Below are 19,675 nucleotides of genomic sequence, written 5' to 3'. Positions count from 1 at the left end.
ACTGGCTCTCTCAGTGACAGCTGTACATCCTTCCTCTCATTCCTACCAAACCACCGGGTCTAAAAAACTGTAAAGCACATGACCCTTAAACATTGACAAGGAAGCAGCGAATCAACATCCCAGAGACTTGCCAACATTCAAAGGGCAAATCACAAACTTGCTTCCTAAACCTGAAGGCAGATGCTTCTCGTCCCCAATTAAAGTGAAGGCTCCTCCCACACTCACGAGAAAGCTACCAGGTTTCAGTTCTTTCCTTCATTTTTTAAAAAAGACAAATAAAAATGAACTCAACACATGTATTCTGCCTTCCACTCTTACGCATACTGAAAAATCCCTCATTTCTTCTTCCTCTGAGTTAGAGAAATTCATAACAAATATGCTCGCTTGAAAGGCATCAGGAACTCATTTGAAGGCTGAGGTTTAGAAGACAGGCAGAGAGAGGTGAGCGAGTGGAGTTCGTTTGCGTTTTTTAATTCCTGCTTGGCAAGGCGATCATGCACATGTTTGCAAACAGTAAAAGCGTTTGGAATGCACAAGGATGCAAAGTGACGCGAGGCACGAGAAACAGGCATCATGCAGCTGCCGTGCTGCGCGCCACAAAGGCTGCTCGGGCAGCACGCGAGCTCCAGGCACACACAGCAAGTCCAAGGCTCACTGCTGCTCAAATCGCATCCGGTCGCAGGTGGCGACACGGACGGGCTCCGGCAGCAGGAGGGCCACCCGCGACAGAGCAGCGGCTGAAGCGTGGACGCCCCTCTGCGAGGGGCGAGACCCGGAGTAAAGTGAGGGGAGACTGCCGGAGCGCGCGGAGGACGCGCAGCGGGACCGGGGACAGAAAGGACGACGGAGCGGGAGCAGAAAGGGGTGATGTGGCAGAGGCTCAGAATGCAGCTCGAACCGAGGGAGAGGACAAGGGGACCGGGGCCAGGGGTCAGTGACCAACGGGAGGGGGAGGGCCAGCCGCAGAGGGAGGCTCGTAACACCGACCCGAGGGGCGCGTGGCCTGGGTAGAGGAGCAGAGCGCCTTGGTCACCTGTATTGTTTGAAAAGCTGGTCCGACTCTCTAAAGCCGTTGTTCAGCAGCATGTTGATGCCGGCCAAGGCCAGCTCCGCGTCCTGCAGGGGCGCCGCGGCCGAGTCTCCGTCGTCCCGCCGCCGCGGCCGCTGCTGCTCGGAGCCGGCCATGGGCGCGCGAGGCTCTGCGCAGGGCCGAGGCGAAGTGGGGCGGCTGCTGCGGGCCCGCGCGCGTCCGGGGCCCGGCTGCGTCTACCTGTCCCGAGCTGCGCCGAGCCGGGCGGGCGGGGCTGGGCGAGGCGCCGGGCTCGGGGCGGCGGGGAGGGTGGAGCCGCCTCCCGCCGCCGCAGGGGATTACTCAGCAGCCGCCGGCCCGCGCCAGCCGCTCGCCGCCGGACGCCCGACTCGCGCGGTCCCCGCGGCCGAATCCGTTTCCGGGCGTCTGCAACCCAGCGGAGCCGGGCCCGAGCGGCCGCCGCCCCCGCTTCCTGCAGCCCCCGCGCGCCGGCCCGCCTACCCGAGCCGCGCCCCTCGCCGAGCCCGCCCGGCCCGAGGCGCCGGGCCGCGGGGACACCCACGAGGCCCGGAGGCCCGGACCTTGACCGCCTCCTCCGAAAGGGCCGACCCCGGGGTCTCCGGGAAGCCTGAGGGCACAGCGGATTTGTTAAGGGAACAGGGAACTCCGACTGAGCAATCGCAGCGCGAGCGCGCGGCGGGAGACGAGCGGGCAGCGGCGCTTCGGCCCCGAGCACCTGAAACCCCAGCAGCCGGAGTCCGAGACTCCCACCTCCGTGCAGTTCCGTGGCCGCCCGCCGCCCGTGGCAGCCAATCCCGGGGCAGGTGGGCGGCGGGGGCGGGGCCGTCCCCACACCCCGGCGGGACCGCTTCGAGAGCCCAGTGCTCAGGTACTGGCGGGGGGAGGACCCACCCTCCCCGGCCAGACATTAACATTTGTGTGATGGAACAAGAGGACTAAGTGGTGGCCCAATGGCATATACCTAAATTTTTTAAAGTTATAAGATAAGCTGTTCAAGTGCACTCTCCTCTTACCTGACAATTATACTGTCCTACTAATGAAACAAATAAGTGTAAAGCTACGGTTTTCATAGGATGAAATGTCAGAGATGACTGAATTTAGTCGTATGTTTGGCTGTTCTGATGATGGGCTGGTGGTCTTCTGGGTGGGTAATATGGACACAAGCAATTAATAAATAGTTTTTATGTTTTTCCCTAAGTTAATTTTTCTCTTTTTTTAAAGCAATATTGCTAACATGGTATTACAATCAAGATGACTGTCTTAATGTCAAATAAACACCTTTCTTAAATCATTGTAGTTCTTAAAGTGTAGTTTATTTCAATTTGGAAAAAATGCTCCACTGAGGCATTTACCAATAAAATTGTTTTTTAAAAATTAAAGCTTGCCCTGGCCAGTGTGGCTCACTGGTTCGGAGCTTTGTCCAGGAAACCTAAAGAACGCAGGTTAGATTCCTGGTCAGGGCACCTGACTGGGTTGCAGGTTCTGTACCCAGTGGACACATTGGACGCAACCCACCAGCGTTTCTCTTTCACATAATGCTTCTCTCCTCTCTCTGTCCTCCCTTGCGCTCTCTCTCTCTCTAAAATCAATAAACATGTCCGTGGGTGAGGTTAAAAAAATTAAATCAATATTAAAGTATCAGGATAATCCATGAATTATAAACACCATGTTCAGCATTATAAGGGCATCAGAATAATAAATTACCACAGAAAATTACAAATTAATATAATTTCATCATATAAGTGGCCATTATTTATTTTGTGATTTGTGCCATCTCTTCCACAGATATCCAAACCCAACATTCATAGATACACATTTAAGAGTAATGTGGGTACAAAACCGTGCTAATTCATGCGTACATCTGAAGTCAGGTATTGGAACACCAAAAGAAGCAAGAAACTGAATGCTACTCACTCCTGGGGAGCACCTCTTTGTAATGCCAGAATCGTTGCATTCATGCCATCTGAGAAGGATTTGACAAGCTGACCATTTTTTTTTTAGCCAAGCCCTCCTGAAGTTAAAATAGTATTAGTCCCAAGTAGCATCAGGGCCACAGAACTTCATGGCACTCGGAGGCCGTAATTCTAGTTTTTAGGACATTGAGCATGAGGTGAGTGCCATTTCCCTGGGGTGTGAACAATGTTCATCATGACAATTGATGTTGAGTGTCACAGGTTTCACTGAGACAGCACTGAGTGCCAGGTCCCAAGTGACAGAGGTGCCCATGTGTTCTTTAATAAATTTAGGCATGTGTACGTTTCCATGGGCAGGGCCCTTTAGTGCAGGTGCTATACTGGTCATGTGGCTCACAAGAAACTCTTACCAGAGAGAGAACCCTGGCCACACATCGTTGTTGGTAACAGGAGCCGACCACATGCCCGGTGCTTACAAGCTGCCTGAACTCGGATCTGTGGAATCCTTCACCCCCAAATCACTGAAGCAATCTAGTCAACATGGGAAGGAAAGCAACAAAGCAGTACCAAACTTTGCAGGTAAGCCTGTACCCCACAACTAGTGAAGGTGACCAAGCATAGTCCTCTCCGTGCCTATTACTGAAAAGAGGGAGGAAAAAAGTCAAGAAATCGATCATACCGTGGGCACTTTTACCATGTGGTACCTGGGACCCTGCAGCTAACAATGGCAGGAGGAGTGGGCAGAATCCAAAAAATCTTTGTGGGGCTGGTTCTGTCTCAAGAACATAGTACAGTTGGTTATGGTTACACAGACTTACTGAAATCTAACTGTTGAATGATTGGGGCAAGGTCCAGTGCAATTGCCCAGCACGCTTATGGGTGGGGGTGGGGAGCAGTGGGTGATGTGGATAAAGTGTAATTCTGCCGTGTTCTGTACAGCAGAAACATGCCAAATTGGACTTAACCAGATACCACAACAATTATATTAGGAACAGTATCATGGGCAGTTTCAAATATTTGCTCTGTGATAAGGGACACAAACGGGACTGAAAGGGACCTCACAATCCTAAAGAGAGACAACACATGGACCAGTAATTATACTCGTGACAGCTGTATTTGGCACTGACATTTGCCCAAGGTTCACCTAGCAGGTGGGGAATTAAGGCTGATTATGTTTTCTTCACTAGATAATGATGGCAGATAATGATGGATATTGAAGAGGCCATGGTGTATATTACCTGCGAAAGGAACGGAAATCTAATTGTTAACACATTAGGGCACCATAGACTTAACATTGTGAGATTCCCAGCACCCTCTTACAGAACTAATACAATCTTCAGTGCACTGGGCTTCAGTCTACTAGTTACTCAAGTGTTTCCGTTGGAAGAAAAGAAGAGAAAGGGGAGAGAAGGGAGGAAGGGAGAGGAAAAAAGGAAGCCCTCAAGTGAAGGAAAGAACTTATTTTCTTTCTACATATGTCTTGTGGGTATTGTCAGCAGTTTGTGGTTTTTTGGAGATTCCATTATGAAAACCAAACTCCAAGTCTAAATGATCAGTGAGAAGTTTTAGAATGTGTATGACTCTTTACACAGTAGATTTTTAAAGTTAAAATATGTTAGTTGCAAGTAATACAAAAATCTGACCCCAACTGTCTCAATTGCAAAATTTTTGGTTCGTGACGGGGTTTCCCAAAATGAGGCTGTACCAGGGCTGCGATTGTGACTAGGAACTAGTTTCTCTACCTCTCCACCTCTCTGCTCTGCCTTTTTGGTGCTTGGTGTCTCTACATTCAGGTAGACCCTTCCCTCCTGGTCCCAAAACAGATGGAAGCTCCCAGGGCTACCTTCTTTCCACTTTATATCCAGCTGGAAGGCACTGCTTCTCCATGCTTAACCAGAATCCCCTGGTCGAATCTCATTGGCTTTGATTGACCTGACTGAGGCCAGGTGCTCATTCTTGAACCAATCAATGTGGTTAGGAGGGGGGCTCACTATGAGGGATTAAGGCAGGGTGCCTTCTCCAACCTGCAACCCAGGGGCCACGTGGACTACGAATGTGGCCTAACGCAAAACTGGAAATGTACTTAAAACGTTCTTTTTAGTTTTCATCAGTTTTTGTGTATTTAATGTGTGGCCCAAGACAACTCTTCTTCTTCCAGTGTGGCCTAGAGCCACCAAAAGTTTGGACAGCCCTTGCTGAGGCAAACATCACCTGCTCCGGATCTGGGAGGTGGGATCAATTCCCTGCAAACTCCCGGGTTGGGGAATTCTAGGTCTGTCAGGAAAAGAGAGGTGGGGAGTGGGTGTTAGACAACTAGCATCCTTCACTCGTGTCTTCCTAAACATAGTTTTCGTTTTTGGAGTTACAATTTCAATGCAGTTAGAGAATATATTACCTGAAGAAAATCTGGCGTGGTGTGCTTAGATTATATTAAAATTTTTAGTAATGCTAATAACCGTGACTTAATGTATCTTTTTGTAAGTTTGTGCTCTTACTTGAAATAAATGTAGGTTCCCAGAATGTCTGGAAAATCTGAAAAGGAGAAGAGCAGGGGAATTAATGTCACCACATTTTCATGTCACACAAGCTACGACGCTATCAGCTCAGCCCTTTTACCCTGCTGAAGGGGAGGGAAGGTTCAGTGAACTGCTTTTAATGGAAGGCAAATCAGGTCAAAGGTTGTTATGTAAAACTGTGGCTGGTTCCTTCCTGTTCTGCTCACAGGGGGTTCTCCAGCTGGCCTCCGCAGTGGGGAGCACGTGGGAGACCCCACGATTTCACCTGGCCTTGCCCTGGCCATTTCTCCAGCAGGACACGTGGCTCCGACAGGAAACTCTCTCTGCCCTAGCAGCCACCACGGGGAGGGAAGCCACACCCTTTCGACTGCATGCCTCCACCTCTGCCTTTCCCCCAAACCAAATACCCCGTGGGATGAAGCATGAGTTTAGATCATTGCTCTGCTACTGTGCAGATTCAGGGGCAAGACTAGGGAAGTCAGGATGTCCCCCCTCTGGTTATCTTCCTCCCCCTGGGCAGCTCAAGCAGGGAAGCCTCCTGCCCCATCCTTGACTAGGATGTGTCTTCACGTGGTAATACCGGCCCTCTCTTCATCTTCACAGGGTTTCTCTTTCTCTCTCACTCTCCTCTCTCCCCTCCCATTCCTTTAGCCTTTCTTCCTGCTTCCCTTCCCTTTAACTTGGCTCCTTGCATTTCACTGATACCCGCTGTCCCCCAGATCTACCACCCCTTCTCCTTCTTACAGAAATAATCAAGTCTCCCCTCCCCTCCATCTCACAATGTGCACGTTTTGCAGCCTCTGGTGAATGCCCATGACCCCTCTGCCCACTGGCCATTGTTCTGCAGAGGGAGAGGCTGTCTCTGGTGTCAAGGTCTGGGTCTACTGAGCCCCTGGGGAGGGAAGCAGAGCTCCGGCCCTGTGGATTAGGGGTGAGGAGAGGTGTCCAAGGTGCGGAAAGTTCCATCCAGTGCCCTTGTGGCTTTTCTCCTGGCATATCTAAAACCAAATATATCTTGCCAGTATAATTAATTTGTATCTTGAATCTCCATTTTTACTAATATCTAAATAAGAAAATTCTTTTCCTTCTCTTTATGTAACTTTAACTAATTTCTTACTAACAGTCCTGGTCTTATGCTAAGACAGCAGTCCCCAACTTTTTGGCACCAGGTACTGGTTTTGCGGAAGATAATTTTTCCACAGACAGAGGGTGAGGGGAGATGGTTTCAGGATGAATCAAATGCATTAATTCAAGTTCACCTCCTGCTGTGTGGCCTGGTTCCTAACAGGTCCAGATCAGTACTGACCCTCAGCCCAGAGGCTGAGGACCCCTGTGCTAAATTACTGTTAATCCTTTCCAACATCAACTAACAATAAATGGCACAGCCCAGTTCTTCTCTTTACACTAGGCCCTCCCCCACTGCAAGAAGAGGGGCGATTCTTCCAGTACCTAACCACCCACAGGAATCTGTTGTGGGCGAACGTAGCAGCAGCCTGGGCGTTGTCTGCGTGGAGTGGACTGGTTTCCAAATCTTAAAGTGTAATCAGATTCCCTAGGACTGTTGAGAGCAGCGATTTTCACCCCTTTTCGTCTTGTGGCACACAAAAATTAAATACTAAAATTCTGCAGCCCATCAAAAAATGCATTTTTTGCTAATTTGACAAAAAGTAGTTGTAATTTTGATTTATTCACACTGCATGGCTATTGTCGTGTTGGCTGTTGTCATTTTTTACATTTGACTATCTAAGGAAAACGAAGTCAGTGCCCCTGACTAAGTAGTCAGGTATTGCAGGTTTTAACGTTTTTCATGGCACACCTGTTGAAAATTGCTGGTCTAGAGCATGCAGCGGGTGCTCAACAGCTGTTTGTGACCACGCTTGGTTTGTAAGCTACCAAGGGGGTGAGGTGCAAGTATAGGGAGAGAGAGATTGGGCCAGAAGTCTAAATCAGAGGTTATGCTTCTGCTTCAGCTATGCGCTTACTTTGTGACCTGGAGTAATTCTAATTAACCTCTTTCAGCCTCAGTGTCCCTGTTTATGATATGAAGACAATGATTGTCTTCAAGCTAATTAAATGAAATAATGGGCATTTGCTCCATAAGCTGCACGAGCAAAATGTTATCTGAATTTATGCAATTTGTTTTCTAATATTAATTAAAGCCAGTGGATCCTTCTGTTCATATACTTACTTGTCAACAGTAAGATCCTAAAATATCCAGCTACAAGAAAATCTGTGTAATGAAATAACCAGATGCATCATATGGAGATGATTAACTTAAACCATTTCTAATATAAACTATATGTGTTTGCTATTATTACTTCAGCCTAAGGAAGAAGTAAAGATTTTCTTCAGAATGTGTAAGAAAATAAAAAGTAAACATATCTAAGTTGGAGATTTCTTCATTTGGAAATCGTTTCTGCTTTAATAATCCATTAGTATGTTTTTGACACTGCCTGAAGGGTTGGACAAGGAACTCAATAACACTTGGTATGAAGATTTTAAAAATGCATCTTCTACATCCTGTGTATATAACACATTTTGCACTCAGCTCTTGTTTTTGCAAGCTCTTATCCTTGCAAGGAAAAATGTATTACTAATATAAAATAATGCCTTACTCATAAATCATTTCTGTTTTGCTCTGGGTTTAAGTTAGCAATCCACATGTTCTAACCCAGAACTCAGCACCACTGAATTCCCCACAATAGCTTAAGGAACTAGTGGAAGAAAAAGTTTTCTGTCAAAGCAGGTAACCCACACAGGTATCACCTGTGTAAATGCGTGGACATCCCGGGGCCGGGCGTCCTGACACTCTGGTTTTTCGCAGGGCCCTCACCGAGGGTCCCCACTGTGTCAGAACGGGGGTGAGCGCTGGTCTTTAGACAAATGTTACGAGCCCTCTCATTGCTACGGAAGAGGCACACAGTCAGAAACATGCTCGTAGTACAGTCTGGTAAATACTAAGGCCATTTGACCTTGGTTCAAAGTTTTTCAGAATCCATGTAATTCTTGGATTTACTCCTTAAATATTTAATATTACAACAAATATACACTTTATGAACTGATATTCACTGACTTTCTATTAATTTGTTGATTCCTTACACCTTCAGAGTTAGCATATGGAACATCAGAATGCCTGTCTCACTAATGTAGAGCCAGTGCTTGGGTTTTTGAGCCCCCACAGAATTAACCAGATCAAGCTCCCCTTTAGTCATTGAAGGAAGCTAACCCCTATTTTTATCACTTTCCTATTTATCCTCAAAAGAGGATCCATTGTTACTGAAAACATTTAAAATAATATGAATAAAAAATTGAAGACGATTCCAGTAGAGGATTTTAAATGATGAAAAACAAATCTTAAAAAGAAAGCATGTGTAGTCTTTCAAAGTAGGTAAAGGAGGAAATACCCACTTTTTCAAACTAAGAGAATAAATTTGTATATTTGTTTTAAGAAATTCTACAATATTAACCAAACTTGCCTCCCTGAGGATGGTATACACGCACACACACACATTAAAAACTCATCTTGAAAACGTTCTAAAATTAAATAGTGGTGATGGTTGCATAAAAAACATTGGCTTGTATATTTTAAGCAGTGAATTTTTCAGCATATAAATCATACTTCAATAGAACTATTCATTTACAATAAGAGGAATCATTTTAAACCACAGGGTGCAGAACAGTGGAAGAAGGGAGTTCATGGTTTGTTTGTTTGTTTTTATTTCATATACCCAGGGCAGAAAGAAAAATAGTTTATTATGAAAAATAACCTCATCTTGAAGAGTGCCCAAGAGTCAGGAATGCCTGGTACAGAGTTAAGACTCTGTAAGGTTGTTGAATTTAATCCTCAAAGCAACCCCCTTGGGGTGAGCTTTATCCCAAGTTTACACGGGTGAAAATAAATACAGAGGTTGGATGATTTCCTTGAGTCCATGCAGCCACTAAGGGTTAAAGTGAGGTTTAAAACCGAGGTCTCATGGGCCACCGTGAGTAAATAGTCCTTGTTAAAGCAAACCCTAGTACCTTCTGGGGACCTGACTGAGGGGACACACACACACGTTTCAGGGGATCGGCATTGTCTCCTCCTGAACAGCCTGAAAAGTGCTTCACGCTGAGAAGGTACTTTAAAGGCAGGCGAATATAGAATCTCCTGTACAATCTGATTCCGTGAAACGGGGGTGGAGCCCAGGCATCTGCATTTTACCCCAGGGGAGTCTAGTTGGTGTCGGCGAACCGCAGGCAGCCCAGGAGAAAGAGCTGTCTCTACGGCAACTCCTGGAAAGTGCGTGGCTACTGCTCATCTCTGCGACCTCGGTGGGGGCTGAGTTTTCACCCTGAGTGTTGTATATGTTTCAGAAATATTGTCTGAATTAAATGAATGAAAGCACAATGTAATGTATGATATTGATGGCAAATCATTTTCATATCTTTGGATATGAACATCTATGTTGTGAAACTGAAGATAAAACTGTATATTTGGACCTTTAAGATAAAAGCTTTTTATATAATATCTCCAGAAATTGGGTGCATTCCATCGGCTAATGAGTTATGTATCCGGTGTTGAGAGAAACACTATGCAGAGAGAGGGTGGCCTGACGGCAGAAGACAGGCCCTCATTAAGGAGGGAAGAGGATGCGGACACTAAGAAGTCACTTCAATCCCAACTCTTGACATTTATTTTTAAATGTGGTGGTAAAAGAAGATTCAGAACATTCAGCTGTGTCATGGCTAAAAATACACATCTCTTCACTTCTCCTCACCCTTTCCACCCCACTATTTCCTCTGAGACAAAAACAGTGAAAACAAGGAGACACTGTGAGGTGGTTAAGGGAAAATGAGAACAGAGTTTGTGTCCACAGATAGGACTGGATCTCCGGATCCCACAGGGACTAGTTTCTTCAGCCCCTAAGCCAGGCTGAAGAACAACAGCAGCTTCCTGGGCTTGGGAGCAATCTTCTTGTTTCCCTGTGGTGAAAGAAACACCCTCTAGTGGGTGAGCCCCTCACCTCTGCCCACAAGCAATGCTGCTGTTTAGGGCCCCCCCCCCCCATCTCTCCATACTTGGCTAGGAAACAAAAATGGCCTTTTGCAGCCCTGACCTGTGTGGCTCGATGGGTTGGGTATTGTCCTACGAAGTGAAAGATTGCAGGTTTGATTCCCAGCCAGGGCACATGCCTGTGCTGTGGTGTGGTCCTTGGTTGGTGGCGTATGAGAGGCAGCTGATCGAAGTTTCTCTCACTCTCTCCTTCTCTTCCCCTCTCTCTAAAAAAATAAATAAATTAAATATTTAAATGAACAAAAAATGGCTTTGTGTAAATAATAAAAGCTTTTGTTCCTCTAGGCTTAAGATAGCAATTCTATTGTTTGCCTTTGTTCCATTAAGTAATTCAAGCACATTTCAAAGTTTTTTTTGCTGGGGAAGAGCTCCTTCTCATGCAGTGTCATAACAAATGATCACAGGTGCGCTAGAGGTTCACTCAGGAATGACACATCAGTGAACGGCAGGTCCTCTCGGGTTATTAAGAGGCTTCATCACCAGATATGGCCGGACTATTTTACCTATAATAAGGGCCAGTTCAGGTCAACCACATCTTCTTTAAGGATGTACTGTGTGCCAGCCACCATATGCCAGCTGCTGTGAAAGACAAAGTTCAAGATACAGCCCCTGAATCTGATAATCTTCTAGTCCACTGGGTGAGACAGACACACCAACAGATAATCTAATATATTATAAAATGACCGTTAGATAGAGGTGTATTCTGTGTGCTGGGGCAGCACAGAGGCAGGGTATTAGGCCCCCTGGGGGTTCATGGAAGGTGTGGGGGCGACTTTTCCTGCAAGTCCCCTTGTCCGCCACGGATGAAAGAAAACAATACCAAGACATGATCTGCTTAGGGAGGAGAGGTGGCCAGTTTCTCTGATGAAAAAGGCCTTGAACAGTGGCCAGTTTCTCAGGGAAAAAGGGCCTTGACCAGTGGCCAGTTTCTCAGGGGAAAAAGACATTGAGCCCCTTCCTCCAAAGACTTTTATTGGGTTGTAATACACAGGAATACAGGCAGCAAGAATCAAACAGTAGATAACATTTCAAAGAAATCTGAGGGCTTAGTCTGAGTCAGAGTCTGCCAGGAAGAGAGTTTTGCAGAAACTTTAGGGTTTCCTGCTCGAACCCTTAACATATGAATGAAAGCACTCTTAGCAGAGCAGATTTCACAGGTTTTTTCAGGAATTCTTTGTGATGCCAGATTTTTCCCTGAATCTGCTCTAGCAAGGCAAGGAGCTGCACCCCTCCCCATCAGCTATTCAGGCTTAAGGGGATTAGAGCCAGGAAGCGCTTCTCCCAGAGGACATGGGGACTTGGGCTATGTCACATAGCCAGGGGGGCACGGGTCTATTGCTCGCTCTTTGTTGCAGCCCCCCCCCAGTCCTTCCATGATGGCCTCCCAGGTGATCATGTCTGGCTTAGGTTGCTCCTCACTGTGAGGAAACTTACCCATCGACAACATTGACCATGCTTTGGGGGCAGAGGGAGGAAGCTGAGGCAGCATTTGCTACCAGAGACAAGCCTTGTCTCCTGTGGCTTGCATTCTGGAGGTCGCTCACTCATCCTTAGCCATGGGAGGTAGTTACAATTCCTGAAACCAGGCAAAGTGGTCCACAATAGGAAGGTTTCCTGTGAGGGATTTGAGAATTGAGCTGAGTCTGGAAGAAAGAGGGGGAAAAAAGTATCCCAGGGTGAGTGACCAGCATGAGCCATTAACAGCTTGGACATATGTAACAGCGGGAATCATCAAGCAGTGCAGTTGTTCTGGCGGGTAGAGAATGAGGCAGGCAGTGGCAAGGGATGAGGCTGGGGGCCGGGGGAAAAGTCAGGGCTTGAGGACTGCCCGCGCCTTGCTAAGGAGTGGACAGGCATGAGGAGCCAGTAAGGAATTTTGCGTGGGAATGATACGGTAGATTTGTGGTAGATAGATGGCTCACAGGATTTAATATAAAGGACTAATTTAACGTGAAGAACACTAGAGACTTATGAGAGGCAATTGCAGAAAATCAGAGCACTGGTTACTCCCTAATGTGTGAAATGGTCGTTCTCTTTCTGTTGCAAGTGACCAAACCCAACTCCACTGGGTTTAAATGGAAAAGGTGGGCACAGGTATCCACCTGCAGGGTTGGCTGAGCGTGCTCATGAGGGGACACCAGGACTCTGCTCCTTTTACAGGCTAGCCTTTCTCTCCACTGCAGGGGGAGAGGAGGTAGTGGAACAGTTCATGCTGCAGGCCTGTCCTGTCTGTTCTACGATCTAGCACTCCTGCCTCCTGATGCCAACAGCACTTCCCAAGCTTTGTAACCACACAGAAATTTCCATACATTAAAAAAACAAAACAGAAAAAGTCCTGAAAACGATTGTATTCCCTACCCCGAACTATTACTCTAGGGTATGAGCAATTCAAGGTTCTTTGCCAGATTTGAATTTTCATTACCACCAGCCTTTGTGACTCTAAGTTGCTTCTGGTCAATTCAGTCTCTATTGACTTTCTGAGCTAGTAACCTGCGTTAGAGAGCTTCTCAAATTGTCGTCTCTAAATCCAGATCCCACTCTCCACTTTTAGAGCATTGGTCTCCACGCTTGCCCATCCCCAGAGGGACGGAGTCCTTCTCTCCAGCTTCTACATACCCACTGTCAAGGACGATTCTGCTCGTTGCCAGCTGAGTCACATGACGTTGCCCAAAGCAATCACTGGGGGATAGAATACTCTGATTGGCCAGCCTTGGTCACATAGGGAGGCAGTAGGGAGGGTGAGCACCCTGGCCAACCACTCCACCGGACCCACACAGAATGGGGAGAAGTTGTTTCCAAAGAGAGGAATGTAGGCAAACAACTTAATGTCTACCTCAGAGGGTTAATAAGCAACAAAGAAAATATAAAAGTACTGTACACCTCACCCTCCAGTGTTCCATTCTGCAGTAATGAAAAGTTAAACTTTTCAAAACATCCTCTTACCTCTTCCAAAAATTTTGTTGGATTTGGAAAATAGTCTCCTTGAGTGGAACCGAAGAGTAAACTAAGCACAACTTTATTAAATGTTTGTTTAGGACACCAGTGATGCAGCTGACTTGAAAATCTCTAGGGTATGTTGTTGATGCTGGGAGCAGAGCTATGAAGAACTGAGAAACTCTAAGGAAACTGTGGTGAGGCAGGCACTGAGGAAAAAGGTAGGAAAAATGAAAGGAGAGTCGGGGACCAGGACCATCGGGCTGATGGAAGAGCATCAGTAAAGCAAGGGCAGGAAAGAGAAGGGGGAGGAGTGCAGAGAGAGGGGAGACAGAGAGAGAAAATAGACAGGGAAAGATCATGAAACTCGATAATACAGAGATTAGAAGAGTTGGTTTATCCCAGGAAAGCCAAGAGTCTGCGTATCTAGAACCAAGAAGGGGTTAAATAAGTAATAGCTGGTGACATTTCTTAATATCTGTGACCGAGGGAACAGATCCAGGAGCCTGCGGTCAGCAGTTTCTACCTGAACCCCAGCCAGCTGGACCTGGGGCCCAGGCAGGCAAGAACTCTGCTCCTCCAGAGATGTGGTGTCCAGCAGAAACACAGATAACAGTAGACAAGCGAGGACCTGGCAAAAGGGGGATATCCCTAGTCCAAGCTGCTGGTGGATGGAACTTCTTGGCCCAGAGGCAATGGACACAAGGGTCATCCAGAAGGCACTGAGCCTGGCTTCGCAGGTTAACCTGCAGTCAGTATTACTGAGGAAAGGCAAGGCCACTGGGCAGAGGTTTTTCCTCTGAACTCTGTCATGTTTTGGAAGAGTTCTAGACTTGCTGAATTGCAAAATTGGATGCAGTACAGAGGTCATTGCATAAGAAACCTCGGGTCTTGATTCAACTCTGGATAGTTCTGTTGACCTTGACCAAGTTGCTTAACCTCTTCCAGCTTCAGTTTCATCACCAATAAACACAAATAATGATAAAAGTCCTATTTACTTCATAGAATTGCTATGGTAACCAGATGGGAGGAGCAGTCACACGGTTTGTGAGGTCCCTGCAAAATGAAAATGTGGGGTGCCTGGTTTAAAAAGAATTAAGAAGCCAAAGATGGTAACAGCAGAGCCTTAAAGCAGGTGCCCGAGGCTCCCGAGAGCAGAGCCCTCTGTAGCTGCACAGGTTTGCTGCCACGGTGCCAGCCCTGCCAGGAGAGATAATGCATATCAAAGTGCTTGAGCAGTCTACGGAGAGTTCAAGAAACTTTGTTATTCTCCTTGGCTCTTCGGCATTGTATTAGTTTGCTTGGGCTGCCATAAAAAAGGACCACGACCTGGGTAACCTACGTACACAACAGAAATGTATTGTCTGTTGGTGGGGTTGTCTCCTTCTAAGGCCTGTGAGAGGAGGGTCTGGTCCAGGCCCCTCTCCTTGGTGTGTCTTCTCCTTACATCTCTTCACGTCTTCTTCCCTCAACGCATATCTCTGTGCCCCAAATTCCCTTTCTTATAAAGACACCAGTGGTACTGTGTTAGCGCCCATGGTAACGGCCTCATTTCAGTTTAATTATAGACCCTATCTCCAGATAAGGTCACATTTTGAGATTTGGGGGTATTAGGACTTCAACATATGAATTTAGGAGAGCAGGGGACACAAGTCAAGCCATAACAGGCATCAACTTCCTTCTGCTATTTTGGAGGCGTATCCAGTGGTGTGTAGTCTCAAGGGCAGGTGGGGGTGGTAGGCTGGGTAAGATGGAGGGTTCTGCCACCACGAAAGGGGTGTGTGAGCCAGTGTTTCTGCTGCCCAGTGATACAGCCTCATTGCTTCTTCTGTAAGACCTGTCCTTCAGTCTCTGAAAGCTTGAAATGTATGCCCAATACATTCCTTTCTGACTTAAAAAAAGCTAGAGTATGTCCCCTGTGGCTTGTGACCAAGAAGCCTGACTGACATGCAACTATTGCATTAGACTTGAACAGAGTAATGCACTGGATGCAAGTTCTGTGCCTGTTCAGATTTGCTGACCCCCATCTGCCTGCTGGGCCTGCCTGCGGCCTTATCTCTACCACCACCTGCAGACACAGCCTCCCCCAGTGTGAGGGCTGAGGGCCAGTACAGGCGCAGCTGCTGAGCACATCCACCGAATGGAAGCCACAGCAGCTTTGAAACCCAGGTCCAGGTCTCCAAGGAGACTGTGGAGGCGCCGGCGCTTCCCACCACTTCTAGACATGCATGAAGCACCATTCGCTACGCGCTCATAGCAAATGGCTGCCCCGTAGTGCCTCTGAGGGGCCAGGTGACGACTTGAATCGAGGGAGAGCTGAATCCCTGTGGGACTAGGTTTGACGGATGAGAGTTAGGAGACAGAGGGAAGCAGCAGATAAACTTCTCTCCCTTCCTCCCTGTGACCAGCGACTCCAGGGAGGGGTGTCCCCACATGGTCCATGCAGAGAGTCCCTTAGGCCGAGCGTGGGGCGTGGTTTCTGTGGCACCTGGCCCCACAGTCACACATCACCCTGCACTTGCTCCCACGCTTTCCTTGGCTCACTTCTCTGTCCCTCTGGGACAGAGCCTTCCACCTGAAGCTCTGCCTCCGGTTCTGCTTTCTATTTGTTTTGATGCCCAAAGGCAGGAGCCTTGGAAGGAGCCTTCTGTGGAGAACCTGGGAAGGGAAAATAGGAAACCATTTAATCCCATCCGTCAGGCCCCCGCTCAACTTCCCTCAAAGACAAAAATGGCAGGCAACCAGGAATTTTATGAACAAAGAGACTGGGTATGTTATGGAAACACCAATTACGTCAAAGCTACTCAGAGAACTGAGGCAATCCTCCAAGATGATTCAGGACAGGAGCTGGAAAACAAAAGGGCTTTCACCTGAGCCATCTGTGCTATGGGTGGCTGTGTAAATGGAGGCCAGGGCTGCAAGTGTGTGTTTAAGGGGCAGGGCATCTTCTCCTAGGATTATAGGTTCCTGAGTAGCAGTATGGAAATGATGTCTAATGCTGCACAGCAGTTCACCCCTTCAGTGCTCCTGACAGCCTCCCTCCATTTGGAACAAGTTCATGAGACTTACGGTTCACACTGCAGTAACTGGACAAGAGGAAAATGGGAAATGCAACTTCAGCGTAGCATTTTTCCAGCGCACAAATGGTGATGTAAATGTATCTATAAATGGTTGTGGCTCATTTTTAAAAAAACTATGAGTTTCAAGTAGGTCTTTTAAAAATAGTACCAGGTCGAGTTGGGGTCCACCAAGGACAAATACAAGGGGAAGTTCCAAAAGGAAAAGGAGCGGAGTTGTAATCTACTAGCTTTATGACTTTGGGCAAATGACCAGATCACTCTCTGGACCTCAGTTTTCTCCTCTACAAGGTGGGGGATATAACCTCTCTCTAAGCTGTTATCAGGATTAAGGGAGCTCATGTGGGGGAGAAGCCTGGCCCATAATTAGTACTCTATACATGTTAATGATTATTATTACCATTACTGAGTACTAGAAATGACTACTTCTCAACCCAGAGGTGTGATATATGTAAGAATTGCTTCTGGGACCACTTGGGAAGTGGGCAGGTACACTATTCTTGTTCTCTCTGTTCCCCATGTCTCTGAAGGAGAACACAAGTTTTAATGCCCCAAACTAGCTCAAGAGAATTCCTCCTGAAACCAGTTTCTTAATGGAAGGACATCCTCATGTGCCCTGAAGACACACTCCATGGCACACGGAGGGACTTGGGAGGAAAGTTGCCCCGACGTGGGAATTCCCATTTTTCACACATGCATGCACACACATGCATATTGATTCTAAGGCAAAAGTTATCTGGTCCCTGTTTCCAGCATTATCCCCTGAGGTCTCAGACACTCTTCCGGCCTTGAGGAGAGTGCGTGCAGATAACCTGAGCTCCTGGAAATCACTTCCGGGTCCCTCTCTTGGACTGCAGGCATTTTAAATTGGCCTGGGCTGCACATACTGGCTTTATTTTAAGGTTAGTGCAGGTCAACAGCTTAAGTTTAGAGGGCATCACATAGCGAGGCTACGAAGAAGGCAGTGCCTCCCGAACTTGGCTGCATGTAAACGACATCGGGAAAACTTGCCACCTGTGCCCACATCCAGTTAGAAAATGGGTAAAAGACAAAGAGACGTTTCACCAAAGAGGATCTACAGATGGCAAATATACTCATGAAAAGAGATTCAATATCACTAGCCTTAAAAGAAATGAAAATTAAACCTCGATGAGATACAACCATTGGAATAGCTGAAGGAAAACAGTAGTAGGTACCAAACGCTGGCAAGAATGTAGCAAAACTGGATCTGATCTCTCATACATTACTGGTGGGAATGTAAAATGGGACAGTTCCTTTAGAAAACGGTTCGGCAGTTTCTTAAAAAACTAAAGATATACTTAACATATGACCTTGCAGCGTTCCTGGCATTTAACCCAGGGAAATGCAAAAACTCACGTTCGCGCAAAAACCTTTATATAGATGTTCATGGCAGTTTGTTTGCATGAGCCTCAACTATAAACCACCCAAATGTCCTCCAACAGGACAGCCTGTTACACAGGCTGCTGGGGCACACCACTGAGCGACAGGAGGGAGGGAACTATTGAGCCACGCAACAACTTGAACAGTTTCCAAGAATGTTATGCTGAGTGAGAAAGTCAATCTTGAAAGGTTACATACTGGATAATCCCTTTAATATAACATTCTTGAAATGTCAAAATTACAGAGATGGAGACGGATTAGCGTTTGTGGGAATGCTGGGAAAAACGTGGCTGACACAATGAAGGAGTGAGAGGACCATCGTTAGGAGGGCGGAATAGTTCTGAGTCTCCATTGTAGTAGTAGTTCTACACATGGAGTGAAATGGCCCGGAATTATGCACATGCAATGTCAGTTTCCTGGTTTTGATACGGTAACTATAGTTAAGTAAGATGTAACCAGTAGGGAAATCTTTGCGCCCTCCAGTGCAACTGAAATTATTTTTTAAAAAGAAAAATACCCTGACCCCAGGCTGCTCCTTAGACTCACAAAATCAAAACAGGGGAAAAGAGGTCAGCCCAGGCTCCAGCAGGCTGCAAGTCTCCCAGGTGATGACTAAGTGCGGCCAAGGTTGAGGTCCTACAGGGATGAGGCATTTCTTAGCGTCTGCCGCCACTGTGTTTTCATCTGCTGAACAGCATACACAATAGAAACAGTCATCCAATGTATAGTACGGCCATGAGTGCCAACACTGGGTGCATTGTAATGAGGCTTTTAAAGAAATCACTGATTTTGGAGGTGGGGGAGAAAAAGAGAGAGAGAGAAGAGGCAGATTTGTTGTTCCACTGATTCATGCATTGGTTGATTCATGCATGTGTCCTGACCAGGGATTGAACCCACAACCTTGGCGTATTGGGGCAATGCTGTAGCCATCTGAGCTATCCAATGTAATGAAGCTTTTTTTAAAGCCTGAAACTGGGCTGACAAATGATATTTCCTGAGGAATGTGAGTACCATTAAATCAGTGTGTGGGAACAAGCCCAGCAATGTGGATGGAGTACGTGTGGGGACACACAATGTTAAATGATGCTAAGAAAAACCCCAGGTTTCTTTTTTTAAAGAATATTTTATTTATTGTAATTATTTTATTGTTGTTCGATTACAGTTATCTGCATTTTCCCCCCACCCAAGCCAAACCCGCCTCCCTCTCTTGCTTCCACCCTCCCCCTTGGTTTTGTCCACGTGTCCTTTATAGTAGTTTCTGGAAACCCTTCCCCCCATTGTTCCCTCCCCCCTCTCCTCCAGGTTTCATTTTCATTTGTTTCTCCAGATTCCTGGACAAATGCAAAATGCTCTTCTGGATTTTTTAGAGTTCATAACAAAAATTCATAACTGTTTGCAAATCACCTGCAGATCACACTGGTGGGCTGGTTTCCTTCTGTGACTGCCATTGGTTTCAGCTCCATCATGACTGTAAACAAATGAATGCCATGGCACAAACCGAAGTGATAGTTCTTGAGGAAGACATATGTATTTATTTTCCCTTTTGTATCTTCAGCTAAAATATCTAAAACTGGTCATGAAAATACTAGAACACCTTTCCCCTGGGGCTGTTTCTTTGTTTCTCTCCTTCCTCTACTGTGGCGGACCCTGGCCAGCAGAGTCCGCCTGTTCTGGCTGACCGTGAGAATGAGTGCACAGGCTACAACAATCCTGTGGAGGAAAAGGGAATG

General features: G+C 46.9%; 1 protein-coding gene and 1 long non-coding RNA gene across 2 annotated transcripts in view; both read right to left on the bottom strand.

The window, feature by feature from the left end:
* The window catches only part of TTC39C (tetratricopeptide repeat domain 39C), a 92,925-nt gene extending 91,622 nt beyond the window's left edge, over window positions 1-1,303 (bottom strand). The window contains exon 1 of the mRNA XM_037134092.2: window positions 1,034-1,303. Within this exon, the coding sequence (XP_036989987.1) occupies window positions 1,034-1,185 (152 nt within the window). The 5' untranslated portion in view covers window positions 1,186-1,303. The remainder of the gene's footprint in view (window positions 1-1,033) is intronic.
* An 8,876-nt stretch (window positions 1,304-10,179) lies between these two features.
* Window positions 10,180-13,292, bottom strand: LOC128627281 (uncharacterized). Its single transcript, XR_008391442.1, has 4 exons — window positions 13,150-13,292; window positions 11,968-12,176; window positions 10,577-10,739; window positions 10,180-10,442 (listed from the first exon to the last, which is right to left on the bottom strand). It is a non-coding gene; the product is annotated as an uncharacterized LOC128627281 (long non-coding RNA).
* Window positions 13,293-19,675: the final 6,383 nt, after the last annotated feature.

This window comes from Artibeus jamaicensis, unplaced genomic scaffold (genome assembly GCF_021234435.1).
Source record: "Artibeus jamaicensis isolate MK-2021 breed Jamaican fruit bat unplaced genomic scaffold, CSHL_Jam_final contig_354, whole genome shotgun sequence".
In the NCBI taxonomy this organism is placed as follows: domain Eukaryota; kingdom Metazoa; phylum Chordata; class Mammalia; order Chiroptera; family Phyllostomidae; genus Artibeus; species Artibeus jamaicensis.
The sequence above is the reverse complement of the archived record's forward strand: the minus strand, read 5'-3'. Positions and strand labels throughout refer to the sequence as shown.